This window comes from Ursus maritimus, unplaced genomic scaffold (assembly GCF_017311325.1).
Source record: "Ursus maritimus isolate PB19 unplaced genomic scaffold, ASM1731132v1 scaffold_22, whole genome shotgun sequence".
NCBI classification, from domain to species: domain Eukaryota; kingdom Metazoa; phylum Chordata; class Mammalia; order Carnivora; family Ursidae; genus Ursus; species Ursus maritimus.
This window is the reverse complement of record NW_024424675.1, coordinates 47085049-47104933: the sequence shown is the minus strand read 5'-3', so window position 1 is coordinate 47104933 and position 19885 is coordinate 47085049. Positions and strand designations below refer to the sequence as shown.

The 19885-nt window shown below is 53.4% G+C and overlaps 2 protein-coding genes across 5 annotated transcripts in view; one reads left to right on the top strand and one right to left on the bottom strand.

Annotated features, from left to right (window-relative positions):
- Window positions 1–1432: 1432 nt before the first annotated feature.
- GID8 (GID complex subunit 8 homolog) lies at window positions 1433–10389 on the bottom strand. Of its 4 annotated transcripts, none has more exons than XM_040638576.1 (6): window positions 10338–10389; window positions 9740–9931; window positions 7177–7306; window positions 6388–6584; window positions 5717–5914; window positions 1433–5056 (listed from the first exon to the last, which is right to left on the bottom strand). In XM_040638576.1, exons 3-6 carry the CDS (start codon window positions 7292–7294, stop codon window positions 4883–4885), a joined length of 687 nt encoding a protein of 228 aa, XP_040494510.1. In that variant the 5' UTR covers window positions 7295–7306; window positions 9740–9931; window positions 10338–10389; the 3' UTR covers window positions 1433–4882. The 4 variants fall into 4 exon arrangements, with proteins under 4 accessions (XP_040494510.1, XP_040494511.1, XP_040494508.1 ...); XM_040638577.1 differs by lacking the exon at window positions 10338–10389 and adding an exon at window positions 10183–10331 and having other exon boundaries at window positions 9683–9931; XM_040638574.1 differs by lacking the exon at window positions 10338–10389 and adding an exon at window positions 10183–10331.
- Window positions 10390–16657: 6268 nt separating this feature from the next.
- Window positions 16658–19885, top strand: part of DIDO1 (death inducer-obliterator 1) — a 44689-nt gene continuing 41461 nt past the window's right edge. Inside the window, 1 exon segment of the mRNA XM_040638573.1 lies at window positions 16658–16750. The gene's annotated coding sequence lies outside the window, so the exon portion shown is untranslated.

Here is a 19885-nt window from a genome sequence, read left to right as displayed (position 1 = left end):
TCAGGCTTGCTTCACTTTCAAAAGCCAGTAGGAGAATCCCAGTCGTGTGACTCCGCAGTCTGGGGGTCTGCGGCAGAGGACGCCCCGCCGGCACGAGCAGTCTGTCGCCGCACGGCAGGGAGAGAAGTCACAGCCAGGCAGCGCTCCGACACCTGAGTCCAGCAGTCCCTGCAGCGGTGGACAGCGGCAGCCTCGCCTCCCCATCCCCAGATGGGAGGCAGAGGTCCACACCACGCAGCAGAGCACACACGCCGGCCTGCGTCGCGTCCACAGCTGGGCAGGGGGCTTGCAACGTGACTTGCTTCCAAGTGCAGCCAGGGGGGAAGGTATGTGCAGATAAATCCACTGCCCCCGTTCTCACTCCTTCTGCCAATGATTCTGGCTGGAATCAGCATAGAGGAGTCTGACAGACGGTCTTCCGGGCCACGGTCAAACTGGCCTTCCAGCTGGGAGACTTCCCAACTGTGCAGATGAGTCCTGGCCCCACCACGTGCTCCCTGCAACGAGAAAGACTTCTACCCCGCAGGTGCGGGGGACGATGACCAGTTCACCCAGACTGCCCCTCCCTGCCCCCGGCGAGGACCTCAGGCCCCTAAAGAGGTAGACAGCTCAGGACAACCCCCACTGCAGAGCCTGCACAGCCACAGACGCCAAAGGCCCACTCAAGCCCTGTCTTTACATCCACGAAGTAAATCACGACGGGGACGGAAAAGCCCCTCAATGGCATCTCGGAATTAAGGCACAACATCCAAGACAGGCAGACCTCACGCCAGGGACTGCAGTCCAAGCTAAACACCTCAGATGGTGTTGAGTGCAAACCCACGTGCCCAGGGCTCTGCGTGGAGCCATCACCAGGAACCAGTGCACTGCCCCTTACAAGGAGGGACACGATGGCAGGAAGAGGGCTTAGATTTCATCGCCACCTGGGGCAGAGTGACAGGGGAGGCCTCCTTTCCCCTCTCCAATGTCCATAAGCCCATGGGGCCTACAGCTGGAGATGTCGCTGCTCCAGCATGACGCACCCTCACTTCTGCACTCACGAGAAGGCACTGGAAAGCTGTCACTCCAAGTTTCTGTCAAGTGTCCCACAAGTGCCTTTGACACGAGGCGCTAACGGCCCCAGCTGGCCGTGGCACAAGCCCTACGGGGAGAAGGGCCCCAGGCGCTCACTGCAGCAGTCCCTCTACTTTGAATGTCTGGAAATATTCATAAGTATTAAAAAACATAACTTTTCAGGTTAAAATCATGCGGTAGGTGGCCCCAATCTATTTCCTTCACAAAAATGAAAGTTCAGGGCCGCAGCTCCAGAGAAGAGATAGCAGATCTCAGACGGCGCTGGTGAGAGGGAACGAACAGCCAGCAGAGCATAAAGATGCACGAGACCAAAGTTTCCTTCCACCAGTTCTCACAGACGGACTTCCAACGGAATGTGTATTGTATTGAATTCTTTATTCTTATTAAAATATCTTTACGGGGAAAAATACAGAAGACCTTCCAGATAAGCCCTCTGAGAAAAACTAAAGTTTTACTACGAAATTAAAAACAAGCAGCAAAAGCAACCTACTCTGCGTTTTCCAGAAGATGCTGTGGCGGGCACACACGCCCTCAGGAGCAAAATGGACTCGGAACTGGGGTACACAGAGGCTCGTGGCGGGCCGCAGCTGGGCACGAAAATCACATGACCGACGCGGACAATACCATTTACTCTTAAGTTTGAAAAGGCAACACATTTCTGAAATGGAAACATACCCGCTGTAAAAACGAAGTGCGTGGTGTTAGAGTAACAACATATCAAAGTGCCGCCCCATAGGGCTTCTGTCCTACGTGCATGGCTCGGAGTCTCTGGCTGGCAGGCAAGCCGGCCTGATGGTTTTGGGCTGGCTTCCTGTTCATGCTGGGACTCCACGGTAACTCCCAGAAGTGGGTCCTGCCCCATTACCCCAAAGACACCACTGTCTTTAACACAAAATGTGTACGGTTCTTTCTGAACCCCCGGCTCCACCCCTCCCCCAAACTAACACTGTCCAAGGAGACACACTTCACACTGCCTAACAGAGACTGTCCTCGGGAGGCATCCTGACTGCAGGGAAGGGCCACCTCCTTGTCCCCGAGGCCTCACACACACAGTCTTCAGTCTGTCTCAAAAACCAGTCCCAAAACACATTTGCCTTTTCTAGAATCTGGAAACCTTAATTCAAATGGCAAAATATATTAGCTCTCACTGGATTTGCAATAATCCCTATGCCTCATAAAGCTTCCAAACTAGAAGTTATTCCTCACACAACTTCATGATATCAGGAACATAGAGTACCAGAATATTCTCAAATTTTATTTATTTCAAGGCACTTTCCACAAGAAAACGTAAAAAGAATAAACTATGTAAAACATTACGTTTTAATAAACACAACGGCAAGATCCAAAGGAAACCAAAAATATCAAATTATACTTAATGTTCATTATCTCAAATGGCTTAATTTAGTTTGCCTGCTGAAGACACGGGGACTGCAAAACGGTGGCGACCAGGAGAAGTCCGTAAAAGCACTCCTGTCGGGAGGTCCCCAACGAGGGACAGTGCAGGAGCAAACCCGGGCCGCAGACAGGAGCGAGGACAACAGGAGCACAGCTGAGGGTCCCCATCGCACCACAACTGGCTCGCACTGGCGGCAGCGCCCACTCGTGACGTCGCTCACGGACGTCGCTCACGGCCCCAACAGGTGAACACACACCAGCACTCCGTCCGACAGCTGCTCCCTAGCACTTCCTGCGCATGACAAACCCCGCCTGGGCCCTGATGGTTCACGGGTGGCTCCCGCATACAGAACTTCCCATCACTACGCATCTCACACCCTCTAAGGTGAAGAACGTGTCAGGGTGATTATATATTAATTATGCACGTAAATGATCTTACATACACGACTGATAAAAGCTGATTAGAAACATGCTGAACTTGGGTGCTTTCCAAGTGTGTAGGTTTACCCACACCTCTCTGCTGCTATTTCTCCTCCAGTTTCTACTTTGCGTGACAATTAATTACCCGAAGATTAAAACCTTCTGCTCTAACTTATTACCCTCAAGCCTCAGAGGAAATGGCCCCAAAGAAAGGTCACACTTGGCGAGGACTGCTGAGACGGCCAGTGCAGAAACACGTCCGCTCTCGGGCGTCAAGAAGAAGACCCCCCCCCTTCACCCTCACAAAACCTCAAGGGCAGCAGAAGGGCAGTCAGAGGCCAGGACAGCGCCCAGAACCCATGCCGCTTTGCCTCCGCATCGGTGAGCACCCAGGGCAGCCGACCCTGCCCAAGGCTCCTGCCCGCTGGAGAAAACCCTGCTCTCAGAGTGCAGGTGGAAAGCAGACAGGGAGCAGAACTGACACGACAGCACTTCACGACGACACCCAGGTCTGCAGGCATGCGGGGGACCGGGCCCCAGCAAGCAGACACACACCACCTGACCTACGGGAGTAGCCACAAGCCTGCCTAACCTCGCCTGACACGGGAACATGCTCCCTGCAATTCACCTGCCGTTGGCATCTCCCTCCACGAAGCCCCAGTGCCGGACCCTGTCCCGGCACCGGGATCCACCAGGGAGGACAGAGTGTTAGCCGCCGCAGGAGCTGCAAGCTCCCACCAGAGGACGTGCGCTCGTGGGCACCATCCCCACCACCTCCACGAGACTCGGCTCTGTAACGATCGCCCTACGGAACCCACACCCAGAGCCCCTGCAGTGAGTCCACACACGTCTTCGCACTCCAAGTCACAAGGGCACCGCTGTCCCAGCACCTGCACTGGTGGCGGAACTTGGGAGAGTGCAGAATCGGGTGGGAGAGCGCAGAATCGGGACGTCTGGAAACTCACAAACACCACGAGACAGTGAGCACACACCGACCTGCTCCGGAGGCAAGCACGTGCTCCCAGCCAGGGAAGCCTGAGGCCAAGGCACACCGGGCAGCACGGGCGCTCCCTCCCTGCCGCGTCTGCTCCCAAGCACACGGACCACACCGGGCAAAGTGGCCCTCCGGCCGCAGGGACGAGCTGATGCCACGGCCACATCACCACCAGGACGTAAGCCCCAAAAGCAAAAGGCTTGTTTGAGATGATTGAAACTTTTTAGAGGCCATTTTGGTCATTCTTGAGATCAAAGAGAAACCTTTATTTTCAACAAAACTGCCTAGAAGAGAAGGTTCATTGATCCACTAGGAAAGTCTCTCACCACAACCAGCACCAAAATATATATTTAAAAAATTAAAAAACACACAGCCCCACCCCTCACGCACACATCTCCCCAAAAGCCACACAACCCAGACCAAAAGGAAAAACAAATCAAACTCAATGCCCTCACATAAGTCTTCGAATTAGGATTTACAAATTTATATAGTCTTTCCTATGAAAAAACAAAAACAAAAACCAACAGGTAAGAAAAAAACTTTTGCACAAAGGCCTGACGAGTCTTAGGAGATCTGAGAAAACATACGTTCTGCCTACAAGCTAACAGCAAAATAATGATCAGTGCTTTTCGTAGATTTGAGTGGGGAAGGCCTCAGTTTAACAATATTCCCTCGTAACCGAGCACTCCGTGACGGGTGCGATCCTCCAGGAGCCAAACAGCAGGAGCGCTGCAGGAGCGCCCCGTGGCCCGTCCACACCTTCAGAACGCGCCCCGCGAGCAGAGTCTGCACCATACTTCCAAAGAGACAGCGTCATTCACTGCAAGTTTTCCAGCGCTTAAAAGGGCCATTTTTCCCTTTAAAAAAGATGCCAGGTAAAAAACAAAAAACAAAAAACAAACGGGGGAGGAGAGAGTTCTCTACTGCAGTAACAATCTCTCAGTCACAGACAGCTGCTCTGAGGAGTCGGTGCCGGGGAAGTGCGGGGCGGCACAGACTCTACTTGGGCTCCTCGATCACACCTTTGCTGAGGTCTGTCATTTTGGGATATTTTACTTTCTTCTGGTCCAGCTCATTCTGAGCCCAAAGGAGGAGTTTCAGTAATTTTGCCAGCTTGGGTGTTGACTCACGATTTTCATAATCTAGGACAGCCTGGTTCACCTCGCTCCACACCTAGAAAATAAACACATCGATAAAAACCACCACGCGCCGCACCAGCAAGAGGTCTGTTATCACGTGCTCCTTATACTTCTCGGAAGCCGTTTTTACGTGACAAGCTTCGTATTGATTTAAACGAACGTGAAGCCCGTCACCAGCACTCCTCGCCCAGAAGGAGCACGTAGTTTGGTCAGCAATGATTACATCTGGCCTGGAGAGCAGTGAAATGCCACGAGCCAGGCTCAGGGGGCTGAAGAGAGAGAAGACCAGGGTGGGGGTGACCCGAGTTCCATTGGAACCAGCCTCGAGGGACACCTGCAGCAGGCCTGCAGAGCGACATTTCCTCAGTAGGAAAGGGCACTGCCTCTGGGGGAGTCACAGGCTGTCACAGGGACTACAGCGCACAAGTACCAGCAAGGATGTGAACAGGTTCATATGCAAATATGGGATTTGAAATAAAAATGTTTAGGACACCTGTTTCTAAGAGTCTCCAAACAAAGAGAAAGATCAAGATACAGAAGAAGCTGACAAAGAGGTCTGAATATCATATAAGTCACAACGCTCCGTTCCAGGCTTCACACAGTGAAAGATTACACATCAGGGAAGAATCGATGCTGTTGTGACCGAGTGTCACACGCCCACAGAGGGGAAGGAGGACCCCCTCAGCGGTCGTACCTTCTGCCTCTGCATCATATGAAGAAGGTCTCCAAAAGGTGACTCCTCGGGGTTATCAAAGGCCAGCAGGGCTAGGGTGCGCTCCATCTCCGTCAGGCACTCCCTGCTCTCCTCGCCTTGCTCCGCCAGCTGGGTCTGCGCGAACTCCAGTGCCGCCTCGGTCTCACGCTGACGGATCAGCTCTATGAGGTGCTGTTGCTGGTCACCGGCAAAGGCAGACAGGCTTACACACCATGCCCAGGCACGCAAAGCCCGGTGGCACGGCACTAGCTTCTACTCAAAGGACAACCTCCTAGCATCCGTGAATTACTAAAATAGCGTTTTTTTTTTTTAATTTATTTGAGAGAGAGACAGAAAACACACAAACGAGGAGAGGGGCAGAGGAAGAGAGAAGCAAGCAGAGCCCAACCTCACAACCCCGAGGTCGTGTCCTGAGCTGAAATCAAGGGTCGGGTGCCTAACCGACTGAGCAACCCAGGTGCCCCTAAATTAGCATTTTTAAAACAAAAAACAGCTTCTGAACTATGAAAGACAGCAGCTAACTGAAACCCCTCCCCCATGCAAACTAAACCAAAACTCTATTAATGCAAATCAGCCTTGTGACTCCTAAAATCACCACGTGTAACCATACGAAGCATCCACAAAGCAGCGACCTCTCCACAGAAACTCACTTGCAGGTGGAAGTAAAGATACCGGTTTGTGTCCAGGAGCTCGGGGTGGAGACTGTTGATCAGCGCAATCGCTTCCTGGATCTGGCCCTTTAGGATCATCTCACGGATCTTGATCCGCTCATCAAGTGTTTCTAGATCCACACTCGGTTCAATCCCAGATTCCATCCGAAACTTCTCTGCTGCTTCCTTAAAGCCCTCTGAAAATGACAGCCAGCTTCAGTGCTCGGAAGCTCGCAAGACACGAACGGAAAGCACTTTTATCACTAGAAAGCCCATTCACCTCAGATAAATAACCTTCGACACGACCTGCACTTTCTTAGGGGTTTGGTATTAACGTCTCTGTGACTTACTAGTTACACCCCATGAAGAAAACGAAAAGAATGTATTTCACTCTTTCCCATCCCATCCAAAAAAGTGCTCACCTACCAGCTAGGGATGAAAATGAATGCCATGAAGCCCAGTACATCACGGGCTCCTTGAAGAGGGCTGCGCCCCAGGCCCAGATGCGGGGAAGCTGCAGGTGTGCTCCAGGCGCATCTGGACACACTGGCTATGCCTTCACAGCCCGCAGGGGCCTGACCGCTCCTGCCTCGTAGTGAGCCCACAGTTTCCTCAACATCCAAGCAGCAGGTGTACATGGTAATCCCCGAATTTATTAAATTAGCATGGTGTTTTTTACAATGCCCAACACAACAACTTCACTGAGGAACTCTGACGGTAGAATTGTGATTGCGTCTACAAAGAGGCCACGTCACGTTCAACAAGCAGCACCCTTGCTGTGAGCCTTACCCGTGACCAGGTAGTTCATGATGAGGCGGTTCATGTCCGCCCGCTGCACATGCAGGTTATTAAGTTTCTCCATCCACTCATCTTTCGTGATTTCATCGGGTTTCTCTGCATAACTCATTCTGACTTATTTCTACAAGAAAAAAATATTTCACAGATTAGTGAAGATCATGGGAATGAAAGGTACAGGGTAGGAAATACACTCTGGCACTGCAACAGGGCTGGACGGTGACAGAGGGCAGCTACGCTTGTGAGCACAGCGCCACCCAGACAGTTGTCAAATCCTGACACTGCACACAAGAAACTCACTGAACACTGGGTCTTGACGCTACCTCAGTTAAAAAGAAGAAAGAACTTTTAAGAATTCTGTGACAACTATGATCGTTTCAGAGGAAAACACAGCGACGCGGGATGAAGAGAGAGTGGGAAGATCCTTTAAATCTGGAGAACAGCGAGTGCAAAAGGCCTGACGCCAAAGGCAGCTTAGTGACCAGAAAGAAAGCTTGGATGTTAGGAGACAGGACGTGTGCAAGGAAGAGCCAAGAGCCTCCGAACTGCAGGTCAAGAGGTGGGGCGTGTCATAGTGAGTAAGGCCTTCCAGGGAGGGAGGAGTTTAGATCAATTCTCTTCTAGGCACAAAGGGCAGCCGCGAGGGGCAGGAGCTAAGGAGCACGCCCTCTGACACAATGCCACGAGAAGTCTGACGCCAGACGCTCACCAGACCGAGCAACACTAAGGTCTGACAATACCGAGTGTCAACAAAGACGGGGAGCCCCGCTGAAGTCTCCCACGCGGCTGTCAGGGCAGACTGGAACTGCTCCTGTTATTCGGCCCTCTCTGCAGAGCTGACACGTGCTCCTCATAGCACAGCAATCCTACCACAAGACCGAGACTCTCAACACTCACCCCTGAGCACCAGACATGCACAAGCCCACTCACAGAGACACTGCTCAAAACGGCAAAAACGTGGGAGCCCCCCAACCCAGATGTTCATTCAATAGCAGCATGGACAGACTGGGGTTCACAGAACCACAATCCCAGGCCCAAAACCCTTGGGCAGGTATGTTTCAGAATTAAAAATTTTGCAGACTATATAAAGCCTTCATGGCACAGCTTACCTACATCACATGACATCCTCACGTTAAACATTACTTCTTTGGGGAAAACTCTGAGTACCCACACTGAGTGAAATAGAACTTAAAAGCTTTTACCACATCAGATTTTTGCTATCAAATAGTTTAAAAAAACCCACAAAATAAAACACAAACTTTTGGTTTTCAGAGCTATTTGGATTTTAGAATTGCTGAGAAAGAATTAAGATCATGCAGTCACATAAGAGAATTTACTGAAACAGTTAAAATACGAGCACGGCGGCACGGACGACTCTTACGAACCAGCGGGATGAATAAAGTGAGTTGCAGCAGAGGCCCGAGTGTGGCAGAGTTTTGTAAAGAACAGAAGTAGCAGCAATAAATTAGAACGTGCAGCGTGCTTTTGTTTTAAGTAAAGACATAATCCTCAGGAGGTGGTTACCATGGGAAGGCAGGGCGGACAGGTGCAGCCCCTGTGAGCACCAGTTGGGCTCTCAAGATACGGTGGTGAGTCCCCCACTACCCACTACTTCCCATTCTTCACAAGTAAGCTCTACGCTGCGGATAGTACTTCATGCCAGGAAAGTACAAGTGAAATTGCTTCTCTAAATTAGAAACTTCAACGGTGGAAGTGGGGTGGCGAGCGCCGAGCAGGAAAGCCAGCAAGGAGTCACCCAACGAGAGCAGTGCCAGGAAAGTCAGAGACACAGCAGGTGAAGTTCTGTGGATGTTAAGTCAACAGCCTCGGTGCTGGAATGAACGTAGAGGGATAAAAACAAAAACAAACAAGCAAAACGGGAGCCCTTGAGGCCAACCAAAGCTTTCAAGCTTGAGACCTCGGAGGATGGGCCCACCGTCGAAGAGGAAGGATCCAACAGAGGAACAGGTTTGAGGAGTAGGGCAAGTTTGGGCTGACTCTCAGACACGCAGCTGGAGAAGTCAAGGAGGCACCTGGATTACAGGTCCCCAGCTCAGCGCTGGAAACATTAATTAGGGAGACATCCACCAAACAGGGATACTGAAGGCCCAGAGTTGGGCCAAGATCGCCCAGAAGAGAGAGCATGGGTAGGGAAGCAAGGACACAAGACAAAGCCCTCAACTGCTCGAAGGGAGACAACAGACACCCAGCAGCAAAAGAGGAAGCCAGCAGGTGACAGACCGAGAGATGTTATTCTTCCCACAAATGCCCATGTCTTGTTGCTTCAGGCAAGTGCAGACTTCACTCAGACCACACTCCTGTTCCTAGACAAGTCAAGCTAACCTAGGGTAAACAAGGCACGTCTCCCTCGGTTTCCCCACAGCAATCCACCATCACAACAGGTCCACTGCCGGCAGCGAGAGCACTTTTGAAAGCAACGACCCGTTCTACTTCGTGCAGAACAACTCAGCACTTAAATGCTCAACAGACATAAGCAAACCTCCCAAATCTGGCGGCGAGCATCACTTGCTTTCCCAGCAGCGGTGTAGGTCCTCACCAGTTCAGCGTCCGCTCCGACGCGGTTGTCATAAAAATGTTCTCTTCACAGGAGCACAAGTGCCGTGTTTCACGGAATTATCACTGCTCCGGTGGGCGACCACTTCTGAACGTCGGAGCCTTCGCTTCAAACCCTCTCCCTTGAAGAACACCGGATTACAACGCCCAGGCGCTCTGGGCTCAGGAGTCGACCCTGGCCAGGAGGAAACGGGCGGTCTGACGCGCAAACCCAGAAGGCCCCGGTTCTGCCACCTGCTCAGACCCCGCACCGCGTCAGACCCCCAGCGCCAGCCCCCTCCCGGGCCCCTCCGCGGCCCCCTCCTCGCGCTCCTTCCCGGGCTCCTCCCCGGCCTCCACCGGGCCCCCGCCCAGCCCCACCCCGGCTCGCCGCGCTCCCGCGGGGAAGCTCGGCCCGGCCGCCTGGGTCCGCCGCGGCCATCTTACCGTGCGGATCCCGCCTCCCGCGCTGCGCGGGATCCGCAGTCGCTCGGGGGGGCCGGGCGGAGCGGGGAGGGCGGTGAGGCGCGGGGGACGGGAGGCGGAGGCGAGAGCCGCGGCGGAGGCGGGGGCGGGGGCGGGGAACGGGAGGGCAGACGCACCGACGGCCGCCCCTTCAGGCACCTCCCGCGAGATCGCGAGAGCGCAGGCTCAGGAGCCGGTAGCCAATCAAGAGCTCCCGCGAGGGGGGCGGGGCGCGGCGGCCTCCCGGAAGCGCGGGACTCCAGCTTCCGTCCTTGCGCAGAACTCCACTCGCGGCGCCCTCGCTCTACGGGTTGGCGCGAGAGTCAAAAGCCGTCGGCCGACCCTGGGCAAGATGGCCGCCGTCGAGGTGTCGTTGTGGGGGAACTTCGCGCCGCGATGGCGACATCTAGACTGAGTCGGGGGCGAAGGTCCCAGCTTCCTTTCCGTCATTTGTGTGAGCTCGGAGGGCGGGGGGGGGGGAGGCGCCGGTGCTGCGCGCCGCCCCGAGGCGGGGGGGAGTCCCTCCCCACCCGGCGCCTGCCTTCGCGCGGGCCTGGGAGGAGGCGTCCGGGCGCGCCCCGGCGGGAGCCCTCCGTACCGTCGTTTGAGGCGGGCTGCGAGGAGTGCTCGCCGCCTGATGAGTCAACAGAAACGGGCCTGCCCTCGGGGAGCCTGCCGCCCGGCGTGCGGTAGTCCGCCGGCCGCTCCAGGTCGGGCCGGGGCTGCGGGCGCGCGTGCGACGGCGGCCGGGCGGACGCGGGGGCAGGAGTGCAGCAGAGCGCCGGGTCGGCGTTCCCGGGGTGCGGGAGCGAGGCGTCGGGAAGCAAGTCCGACGTCATCCCGAATTAAAAGTCGGGGTTCGGTGGTGTCGTGGGGTTGCTCCCACGTGAACTGAAGACCGCGAGAGTGGGGTCGGACTTCCGCGGAGAGCAGTGAGATTCGGCGGGTGGGTGTGACGACCAGGACTGGTTGTGGCTCTTTCCCAGGCGAGAGCTGAGCCTGCGGGTCCAAAGTTCTGACACAAATCGGCCTCAGACGGGTAGGTACTGCGTGTCCATAATGACACCCTTTGCAACGACTTAATCCTATGTACCGTTCAGCTGTCAGCTCTATAGTGTGTGTGGGGGGGTGAGGATGTTTAAGTCTTTCCAAAGGTACACAAGCCAAAGGTCTAAGGAGATAGAATATTCCGGCCCAAAAAAACTTCCGCGGTGCCTTCTCCGTCCTGTGGGTCACAGGTGCACGGCCCCTCCCCCCAGCGGCCGGCAGATTCCTCGTCCTTATTTCTAGGTAGACGCTGGCTGCTTTTATCGTTCGCACCCCTCCTCCTCCCCCGAACATGGAGGCCACCCTCTCCGGGTCTGGGATTGCCCCTCCCAGGGGTCCTGACAGTGTTCTTCTGAAGCCCACTGAGCGGGCAGGGTGACCTCGCCTTGCGCCTGTCCTCTTCACAGCCTTCGGAGACGTCCTGATGGCCTGTGCGAAGTGAGCACAGCCAGAAAGCCTCCCCACCCCGGCCCCTTCCCTCCCCCACTCCAGCAGTCCTGCGGAGCCCACGAGGTTCCCCGTCTCACCGGGCTCTGCCTGGGCTCACTTCTCCCAGTGGAGGCTTTCCCTCAACAAAGCGGAATGGAGTGCTTCTTGTATCCTAAACGATCCTTTTGGAGCATTTAGCACAGCATTTTTTGTCACTGAGGCCTGATACCACAAACGTGTGGATTTCGCAGAAGCTGAGATCTCTAGTGCGCCGTAGAACTGAGTTGCGTCGGTATCTGTTGAGAATGGGAAGGAGTAAACGAGTGAGCGGTGATGAGGACCTTAATTATGAGCAGTTTCAGCAGAAGTGGACAAAGGAGAGAATATTCGCGGTGATTGAGCTCATGGATTGAATGGTGCTGGGATGTGTAGCCTGGTTGATGAGGTTGATGGTGGTGACACCAGCCGAGGAAGAGCCATTCTGCCGAGCAGTGGGCTGAGGGGGAGGAGAGATGGGGAATTGCTGGTGCCTGTGGGACACGGCGAAAGCTCAAGGGAGTGACGAGGGCTGCAGGTGAAGCTTTTACGGTGACACCGTGTGACATTTGATAAACATATTTAGAGAAAGACTGTAGAGAGGAGGAGCAGAGAGTCCAGAATCCAGAAGGATGCCAATAAATGGCTATTATCCAGAGAGGTTGTTCATTAAGTCAGCAGAGAGGCTTGACAGGGACCAGGGGGTTTAGCAGGCTCGGCGGAAGCCACGGGGTGGGCAGTTTTAGAAGATGTAGACGCGCAGTGTCAAGTGCAGCAGAGCCACCCCATAGTCATACTTGACAGGTGTTGGTGACAGAGCAAGGAGCTCAGGGACACAGCGGGAATGGAAACCGTTAGATGGCAGTGAGTTGAGAGGTGAATAGGGTGAGGGGGACACAGATGTGTGTTTAACACTTTGAGAAGCAGCGGTTGTGGAGAGCAGGCAGCAGGTGAAGTCGGATCTCATTAGACACTAAAGCAACAGGATTTGGTGGCTGTGGGGGAGGGAGAATCTCCAGACTTCCGGCTGGTGTGTTTGGGTTTACAGGGTGGGACCAGCGCCCAATAGGGACACCAGGGAAAGGCCTGATTGGAGGAGAGGCTCAGAAGTCAAGAGCTCATTTTGCATACGTTAGGTTTGCGGTGCATTTGAGACACAAGTGGAGATGTTAGGGGTCCATCAAGTGAGTGGATGGACCCAGATCTGGACAGAGGTAAAGGTAAGCACAGCCAGGAGGGCATGAGGTCCCGTGTGGACAGTGTATGGAAGGAAGGTAGAAGGCAGCCTGGGCCAGAGCCCTGAACACCCCATGCTGCTGGGGATGTGGGGGGCACGAAGGATGTGGGCCACTTTGGTCACCGCATGGGGCAGTGACCAGGTTGATAGGAAAGAGGCAGGTCTGTGGAGGGGGAGCTGCCAGGTGGCCAGAGACTCCACTGTTCTCCAAGCCCCGGTGAAGAGTTTTGTTTTAATAGATGAGCAGTTCTTCACAGAGAAGCGTTAAATGTTTACTAGTCTTAAAAGAGCTTTAAAGCATTTTTAAAAAGGGGAAAGTATTTTAGGAATAAAACACACAGTGCTCCCTTTACTCAAATCCTAGACTGCTCAATAAGCAGGCCCCAGGCCATGTTTTACAGAACAGCATTTCAAGATGCTTTTATCTTATTCTCAAAACCCAGAAGCATAAAATCAAGGCCCCATGCACTGGAGCCCCTGCTTCCAAAGAGATTTGCCTAAAACAAGCCTGATTCTTCCGGATAATGCATAAACTGATCGGTTGTTGCTGCTCGGTCATTGGCACACAAGGCGGTCAGCACCAAGAGGTCACCTGCCATAGCTTTAGCTTTTCTCCGTGTGTTCTGTGTCTTCATGAAGATGTTGAGAGCATCAGGAAGAATGTTGTGATTGTTTAGTTCTGCTGCACACATTCAGGTGACATGTGTCTTAGCTGAATTCTGAGACCCAGTCAAGCATGTTTAATGGGGTTTTTGGTGTGGTCCCTCCCTCTCCCTCCTCGCTTGATTGTATTTCTCTTTCAAGACTACCATTAAATCAGAAAGCACTGGTTCTAAATTTCTTTGCGTGGGGAAAAGCAAGAGTAGGTATTTCCTGATTCTGTAACTCCAGTTGTGATGGTATAGACTGTGTGCAGCGTGGTGCTTCCTGAGATGGGTGGGCTGTGGGGGCCACGCAGTCTTGCCTGCTGCACACCAGCAGAGCACAGGCCGCACGCCTGAGGGGCGGTTACATAGTTTGCCCGTCAAGGCGCTGTTCAGGCACCATTTCATACAGAATTTGACTATACTCTTCAGACCTAACTGGTCAAGAAGTTGATATACCCATGTTGGCTTGAGATTTGGCCTTTTTTTTTTTATTATTAAAAATGAAAGCATGTAGATAGCACACACACATACGTGCACAAACATATACACTACTTAATGTGCGTAGTTACGTCTGTATACACTCTGAGGATTCCTGCCCCCTCTGCCACACATGCAGCCATATGACCATGATCAGGTGTCTGATTGTGTGGCAGAAGTGCTGAATGAAGAGATTTTTCCAATTGATATCCACATTTTCTTTTTTTAAAACACGTGTAAAATTTTGTTTTTTGTTTTTTTTACTTTAAAATTCTTATATTCTTCAAATGCCTGCTTTCTGTTGGCACGAGAGGAACTTTTGTATGTCTGACAGACCCCCAAATTCTTAATTTCTCTGTACATCCGTAACAGGCAACACCCTGGCCTCCCACCTCCATAGACAGATTTGGGAGATGTTCCTTCTCTTTGAATCTCTTACATTTTAGCCTCAGCTGGTTGGATTTGGAACTCAAAAATAGTTGTGGTGTTGGAAAGGTAATTTATGTGTATTGATGGGGAAGTTGAGAATAAAACTCTGGGTGTACTTTTGAAATCTCTGATGGCTCAGTCTCTGTGACTCTTGTTGGCTTTTCCTCCGAATGCTCTTGCTCACCGTCAGCACTTTGGTTTCATGAGCCATTTGAGAGGAGGAATTAATTTATACAGTACTTCTGTTCTGCACAAATCCAGAAAGCCACCGTTAGACCTGAGTTTAAGCGGTCTCTTTCGCTTTTTAAGTACTTTTCATTTTGGAAACAAATCTCGTCAATTATAGCCTGTACACCTACAGGCAGAGCCCTGCTCCTGAGGGCCCCCAGGCCAGGGGTAATGCAACAGACTGGAGCCTTGAGCTTGCTGGTGGTGAGGGGAGGCCCCCTTCTCCTCTGTTACACACTGTGTGTGATGATTACCCTATCAGCCTATGTAGGCACAACTGCTTTACTCTTCAACTGCTTTTCTGTCGAAATCTGTGGCAGGCACTGCCTTGTCTGGCTTTTTTATTGGATGGATTCCTTTAGAGACTTACGAGATGAAAGCATCCAGAAAGGAAATACAGTTCTCATGCTTCCCACTGATTAAAACACTGGTTTGTTCTGAAGTTGAGTTTTTTCCCTGAACTCCCAGCGCTGCCTCCGTAGCAGGGTCCGTTCTGGAAGGGAGGCGTAATGAGCACTGTTGTACAGGACTCCCAGCGCTGCGCTCAGTCTCCTGAGGGCAGCAGAGCTAGGACTTCATCATAGCAGAGGAGGTAAAGTACTTGAACTTCTCGGTCTGAGGACCTCTGCACAAGGACAGAAGGACTGAGGAGAGCACGTCTGCACCAACGCCCCGTGTAGCATACACTTCTTTGTACCTGGATTTAGATAATTGACCCAGGTCCCTGTCCTTGTACCCATTATCCCTACACGCACCCACCTGACGCCGGGCCCGGGAGTTCATCTCACCTTGCAGAGACATTGCTGCTGGTTTTTCTTCCTTTAAAGATCCTCATCGGGGTTCTCCCAGTTCAGCTTCTGATCTGGGAGGCCTCCTGTGATCCTCCCCCCCCCCCCATTTTACAGACAGCCTGCCCAGGGTCACACTGCTTGTTCCAGCTGCTTTCCCCTCACAACTGCCCGGCCTCTAAACTCCCCGCTCCGTGTCCGGGGCAAAGTTGCAGACAAAGCCCTCCTGATGGAGGAGTGGAGGCCCCATCCCGCCAGATTCCGGGACGGTGGTTCTAACGGAATCACACCAGCAGAAACAAACGGCGTTGTATTCCTTGGGAGAAAACAGACAGGCTCTGTCCGAAACTAGCAGGTCTTGTGAGCTCTGGAGGTGTTCATTAGAAAGTACCGCTGCCCGCGGGCCCCTGCTTGTCGCGCAGGGCAGCATTGGGGGTGCCCCTGCAGGGTCAGCTGCGCAGCGGTGCTGCACACAGCGCACCTTCCCGCTTTTTGACCAGAGCCAAGGCATTCCTGCTTGTGGGACCCGTTCAAGCAGCGGGCTGTAGAGGCACCTACGTAATGGGGGCTAAGGCCCGCCGCCCGGGAGTTCCTGCCCTCGGGGCAGAGGCGTGCGGTGTGCACAGTGCCCCCGCGGCGGCAGGTGCTTCCCCTCCGCGGTCTGTCTGTGGAGTATCTGGGGACGGGCCGGTGTTAGCGCACCGAGGGAAGAACCTCCAGGTGGAGGGCTGCGCCTCGGCCAGACCCCCTTTTCCTTTTCTGGTCAGTGACCGTCTCCCCTTTCCTCGCAGGCCCCGAGAGGCGGTCGTGCGTGCGGGGAGGAGACTGGGACGGGGGGCGGCGGGCTGCGCTCCGAGTCCAGCAGAAACTCGAGAGCGCGGCTGGCGGCGGAGGAGTGCCGCGCCGGCCGCTTTATCCTCGTCCCCGCCCCCTCGCCACAATGCCGGCGCAGGCCGGCGAGCGCTCCGGGGGAGGGCCGATCCGTCTGCGACTCACGGCGGCCTGGGATCCCCGCGGCGCGGGGCGCGGGGCGCGGGGCTCGGGGCTCGGGGCACAGGGCGCAGGCGCGCGGGCGGGGCGGGGGCCTCCTCCCTCCGCGCGGGGGCGCTGCTCAGGGCGCGGCCGGCCCTTCTAGCCCCGCGTCTCGGTGGCCGGCGCCGACCCCGCCCTCCCGCCCACTCCGCGGAGCTCCGAGGAAATGGCTGCGGGACCCCAGAGGCCTGCGACCTGCGGTGAGTGGCGTCCCGGCCGCCGGGTAGGAGGGGCCGGCCGCCGCGGGGCCGCACTCGGAGGCGGGCGGGGGTCGGCGGCGGTGGTGCGGGAGCCCGGCCCGCCGAGAGCCGCCGCGTCCGTGCCGGTCCTCGCTGCGCTCCCGCCGAGGAGAGAAGATGGCGGCGGCCGCGGGGATGGCGGGAGGGCGGGGAGGAGAGGGACCGGGCGGTGGGGGAAGGAAAGAGAGGGGGGCGGCGAGGGGACGGGGGAGGGGGGCCGCCGAGGGAGGGGAGGGGAAGGGGCCGCGCGCGGGGAGGTCACCTCTCCCGGCGACTCCGAGGGCCCGAGCGCGCGTGGGCGCGTGCCTGGGGCTGTATCTGCCCGAGGAGCGTGTTTGCTCGGTGGCCTGGTCACGATTTGAACGGACTGGAGGAATAATAGCAACATTTGTCCGTTGATCCAGATCAGCGGTGCAGGAGGCAGGATAGCCCGAGAGAAGGGAAGCTGCTTTTTCCTAGAAGTTCCGAGTCTGGCTGGCTTACGCACAGAAACGATTCTATTTCAAGAAAGTGTAACTGCTGGGAGTGAATTTTCTGTTGTTTTTTTCTCGGTTAGTTCCTCTAGATGCCCTTTAAGGATGTGAAGTTTCATTCTGGGATCTTTTTTTAGAGTGTGGGTACTGTTGACTTTCATTTAAAGGACGAGTTTGATTTTTAGCCAACTACTCTCAAAAAGGATGACATTAGGATAGATGTGTGATATTTGGTGCTGTAGGAAGCAAGGAAGGATTTCGGAAAATCAGTTTCATTTAAAAAGAGTATTTGCCTAGGTATAAAACACTGATTTTTAGTTTTTTGTTGAGTTGTTTTGTCATTTTGACGTATATTGGCTATATTTGTGTCACATCTGGTCATGTTGAAAGTAGAAAGGGTCAACTTTCAGCCTCTAACGGAGGTGTGCCCCTAGTGGTCCCTTTTGTGTCTCTCATGCCTTGGGCACTCAGATCCCCATTTGTTTTCTCCCGTGTTCCGTATCTGCTGTCCCCTGGCCAGACAGCCTACTTAGCAGTAAGCTCCGAGCTCCTGGACAGGTTCTTCCTTGTGCTTCAGTTCCCTGGAGGTTAGAACCGCCCCGGAAGCACCTTATTCAGATGAGTTAACTGCTAGTAAACTGCCCAGAACAGAGTCCGCCTTGGTGCAGTGCACATTACGAACTGTCACTGATGCCAAATGGAGACTCGACTTCCCCAGCACTAACCTACAGGTACTACCGGGGCCCTCCTCATATTTACCCAAAACATCTTAAAGTCCATCTTTTTGCTGCCTCCACAGTACCTGTGAGACAGCGGAGCTCAGGACCAGGTTTTTGGCTTTGAATCTAGCATCTCAGTAAATGAGCTTGGAGTTGGGGCCATGGGTCACAACACATGTGAGTTAAGTTGAAGATATTCGTGAAGTCATGCCTTGGCTGTAGATCTATATCCGTGTCCTTTGTACACTGAAGGAATGAGGTCTGAGCCTGATGTACTCAGGCATTCTGTGCTGATTCTGACCTCCAGGAAGCTGAAGCACAAGGAAGGGACTTGCCCAGGAGCTCGGAGCTTGTTTCTCAGTGGGCTGTGTGGCCCACCCCAGACCCATGTTCCACAGCTTCCAGAGCCACATGGACCCTGGCCGAAATACGCTTCCAGGAAAGGTGCTTTAGCCATGCATTTTAAGGAAATAAGATCTGTGACCTTTAGAATGATTCCTCGGTTTATTCTGCAAGTATTTATTGCCTCCTGTGCGCTAAGCACCCTGGCTGTGGCAGCGACCTGAAAGGCTTTCCCGGTTCTGGAGACAAGTGCAGCGGAGACTTGAGAGGACATCCCGGCTCCTTCATTGAAATCGGGTCGGTGTGTACACATACACGTCTCTGTGACTAGTCCATGGTATTTCTGATTTAAACACAGCATAGGCATCTCAGAAGTGTTACCTGGGAAGACCCAGCCCGATGCATGTTGTAGGCACTCTGTTTTCCTATTTGTGTTCTTGCAGACTTTAACAAAAAATTTAGGAATAATGCATATCTTCTGATTTTTCCACCAAGAGCTGTCCCTTGTTAGTATCTGATTAAATACAGGTTATTTCAAGCAAAGTAAGTTCTGTACTGATAAGGAAAAAAGGGCACGAATAAAAAGCTGTATAATTGGTTGCTCCTTTCTGCTCCTTACTGTCTGCTGGTGCCCACGGTGACTGATTTCTGTCCTGTCAAACAGTGAGGCTCACAGCGTGTATGCATGTGGGAGCGTCACAATGGCTTGTTGAGGAAATGTGTCGCAGGGGCTTGGAGGTGGGTCCACTCAGGGTTTCAGGTGGGCCTTGTGGTGGAGGGGGCTTGGGGGGCTGGAGTAGGGACTTCGGCTCCCATTTTCTTACCGCGGTGGAGTTTTCAGGTCCTGCTGTTGACGCTGTAAGTCCTCCTCCCATAGGGTATCTATCTCACAAGGATTCCGTTCCAAAGCAGTTCAGGGACTGGTTTATTTTCTGGTTTGGTGTCTGTTTGCAAGTGTTCAAGGTTCTGGTTGTTGTCTATTTTTGTTGACATGGTACATTTTATCTTTCTACACTTGTCTAGTGATACTGGATGATTTCTGTTTAGCTCTTGGAGAGCATAGATGGGACGTATTTACGGGTTAGGCCAGATCACTGCTGTCCTTGGGTCCCTGCGGTGGTGCACGGTTTGTCATACAGGCCTGATTCTTACATACTCGGCAGACTCAGGAAGTCCCATTGAGAAGGGTGTTTTCCTAAATGGAGTTTCTCACCTGTGTTTCTTTGTATTTACATGGTAGGGTCCCTTAGAGTGGATATCTGATATTCCCCTCTTCACGGTTAGTATCAGATAATGGGTGCTAACTCCACTGCAAAGGCTCTGTGGTTTATAGTTGATAGAAACACACTAATTGGGAAAGAGGGGTCAAAATAAGGTCTGATTTGAGCTTACTTGCTCTAGGTGCCCACACTACTGGAAAAGAGTTTCTCTTGCTTAGACTTTATTTTATAGTTTGAGTAGTGATTTTTAGGGCAAGTTGTTACATGAAATTGAATGGGTAATGGTACGTATTTTAGTAAGAATTTTTGTAGCCAAGACTATAGAACATGCTTAATCAGATG

Coding starts and splice junctions, on each gene's coding strand:
- GID8 (XM_040638576.1), bottom strand. CDS start 7,294: ATGAGTTATGCAGAGAAACCCGATGAAATCACGAAAGATGAGTGGATG. Junction 6,585..7,176: donor CATGAACTACCTGGTCACGG/GTAAGGCTCACA, acceptor TGTCATTTTCAG/AGGGCTTTAAGGAAGCAGCA. Junction 5,915..6,387: donor ATCTTTACTTCCACCTGCAA/GTGAGTTTCTGT, acceptor GCCGGTGACCAG/CAACAGCACCTCATAGAGCT.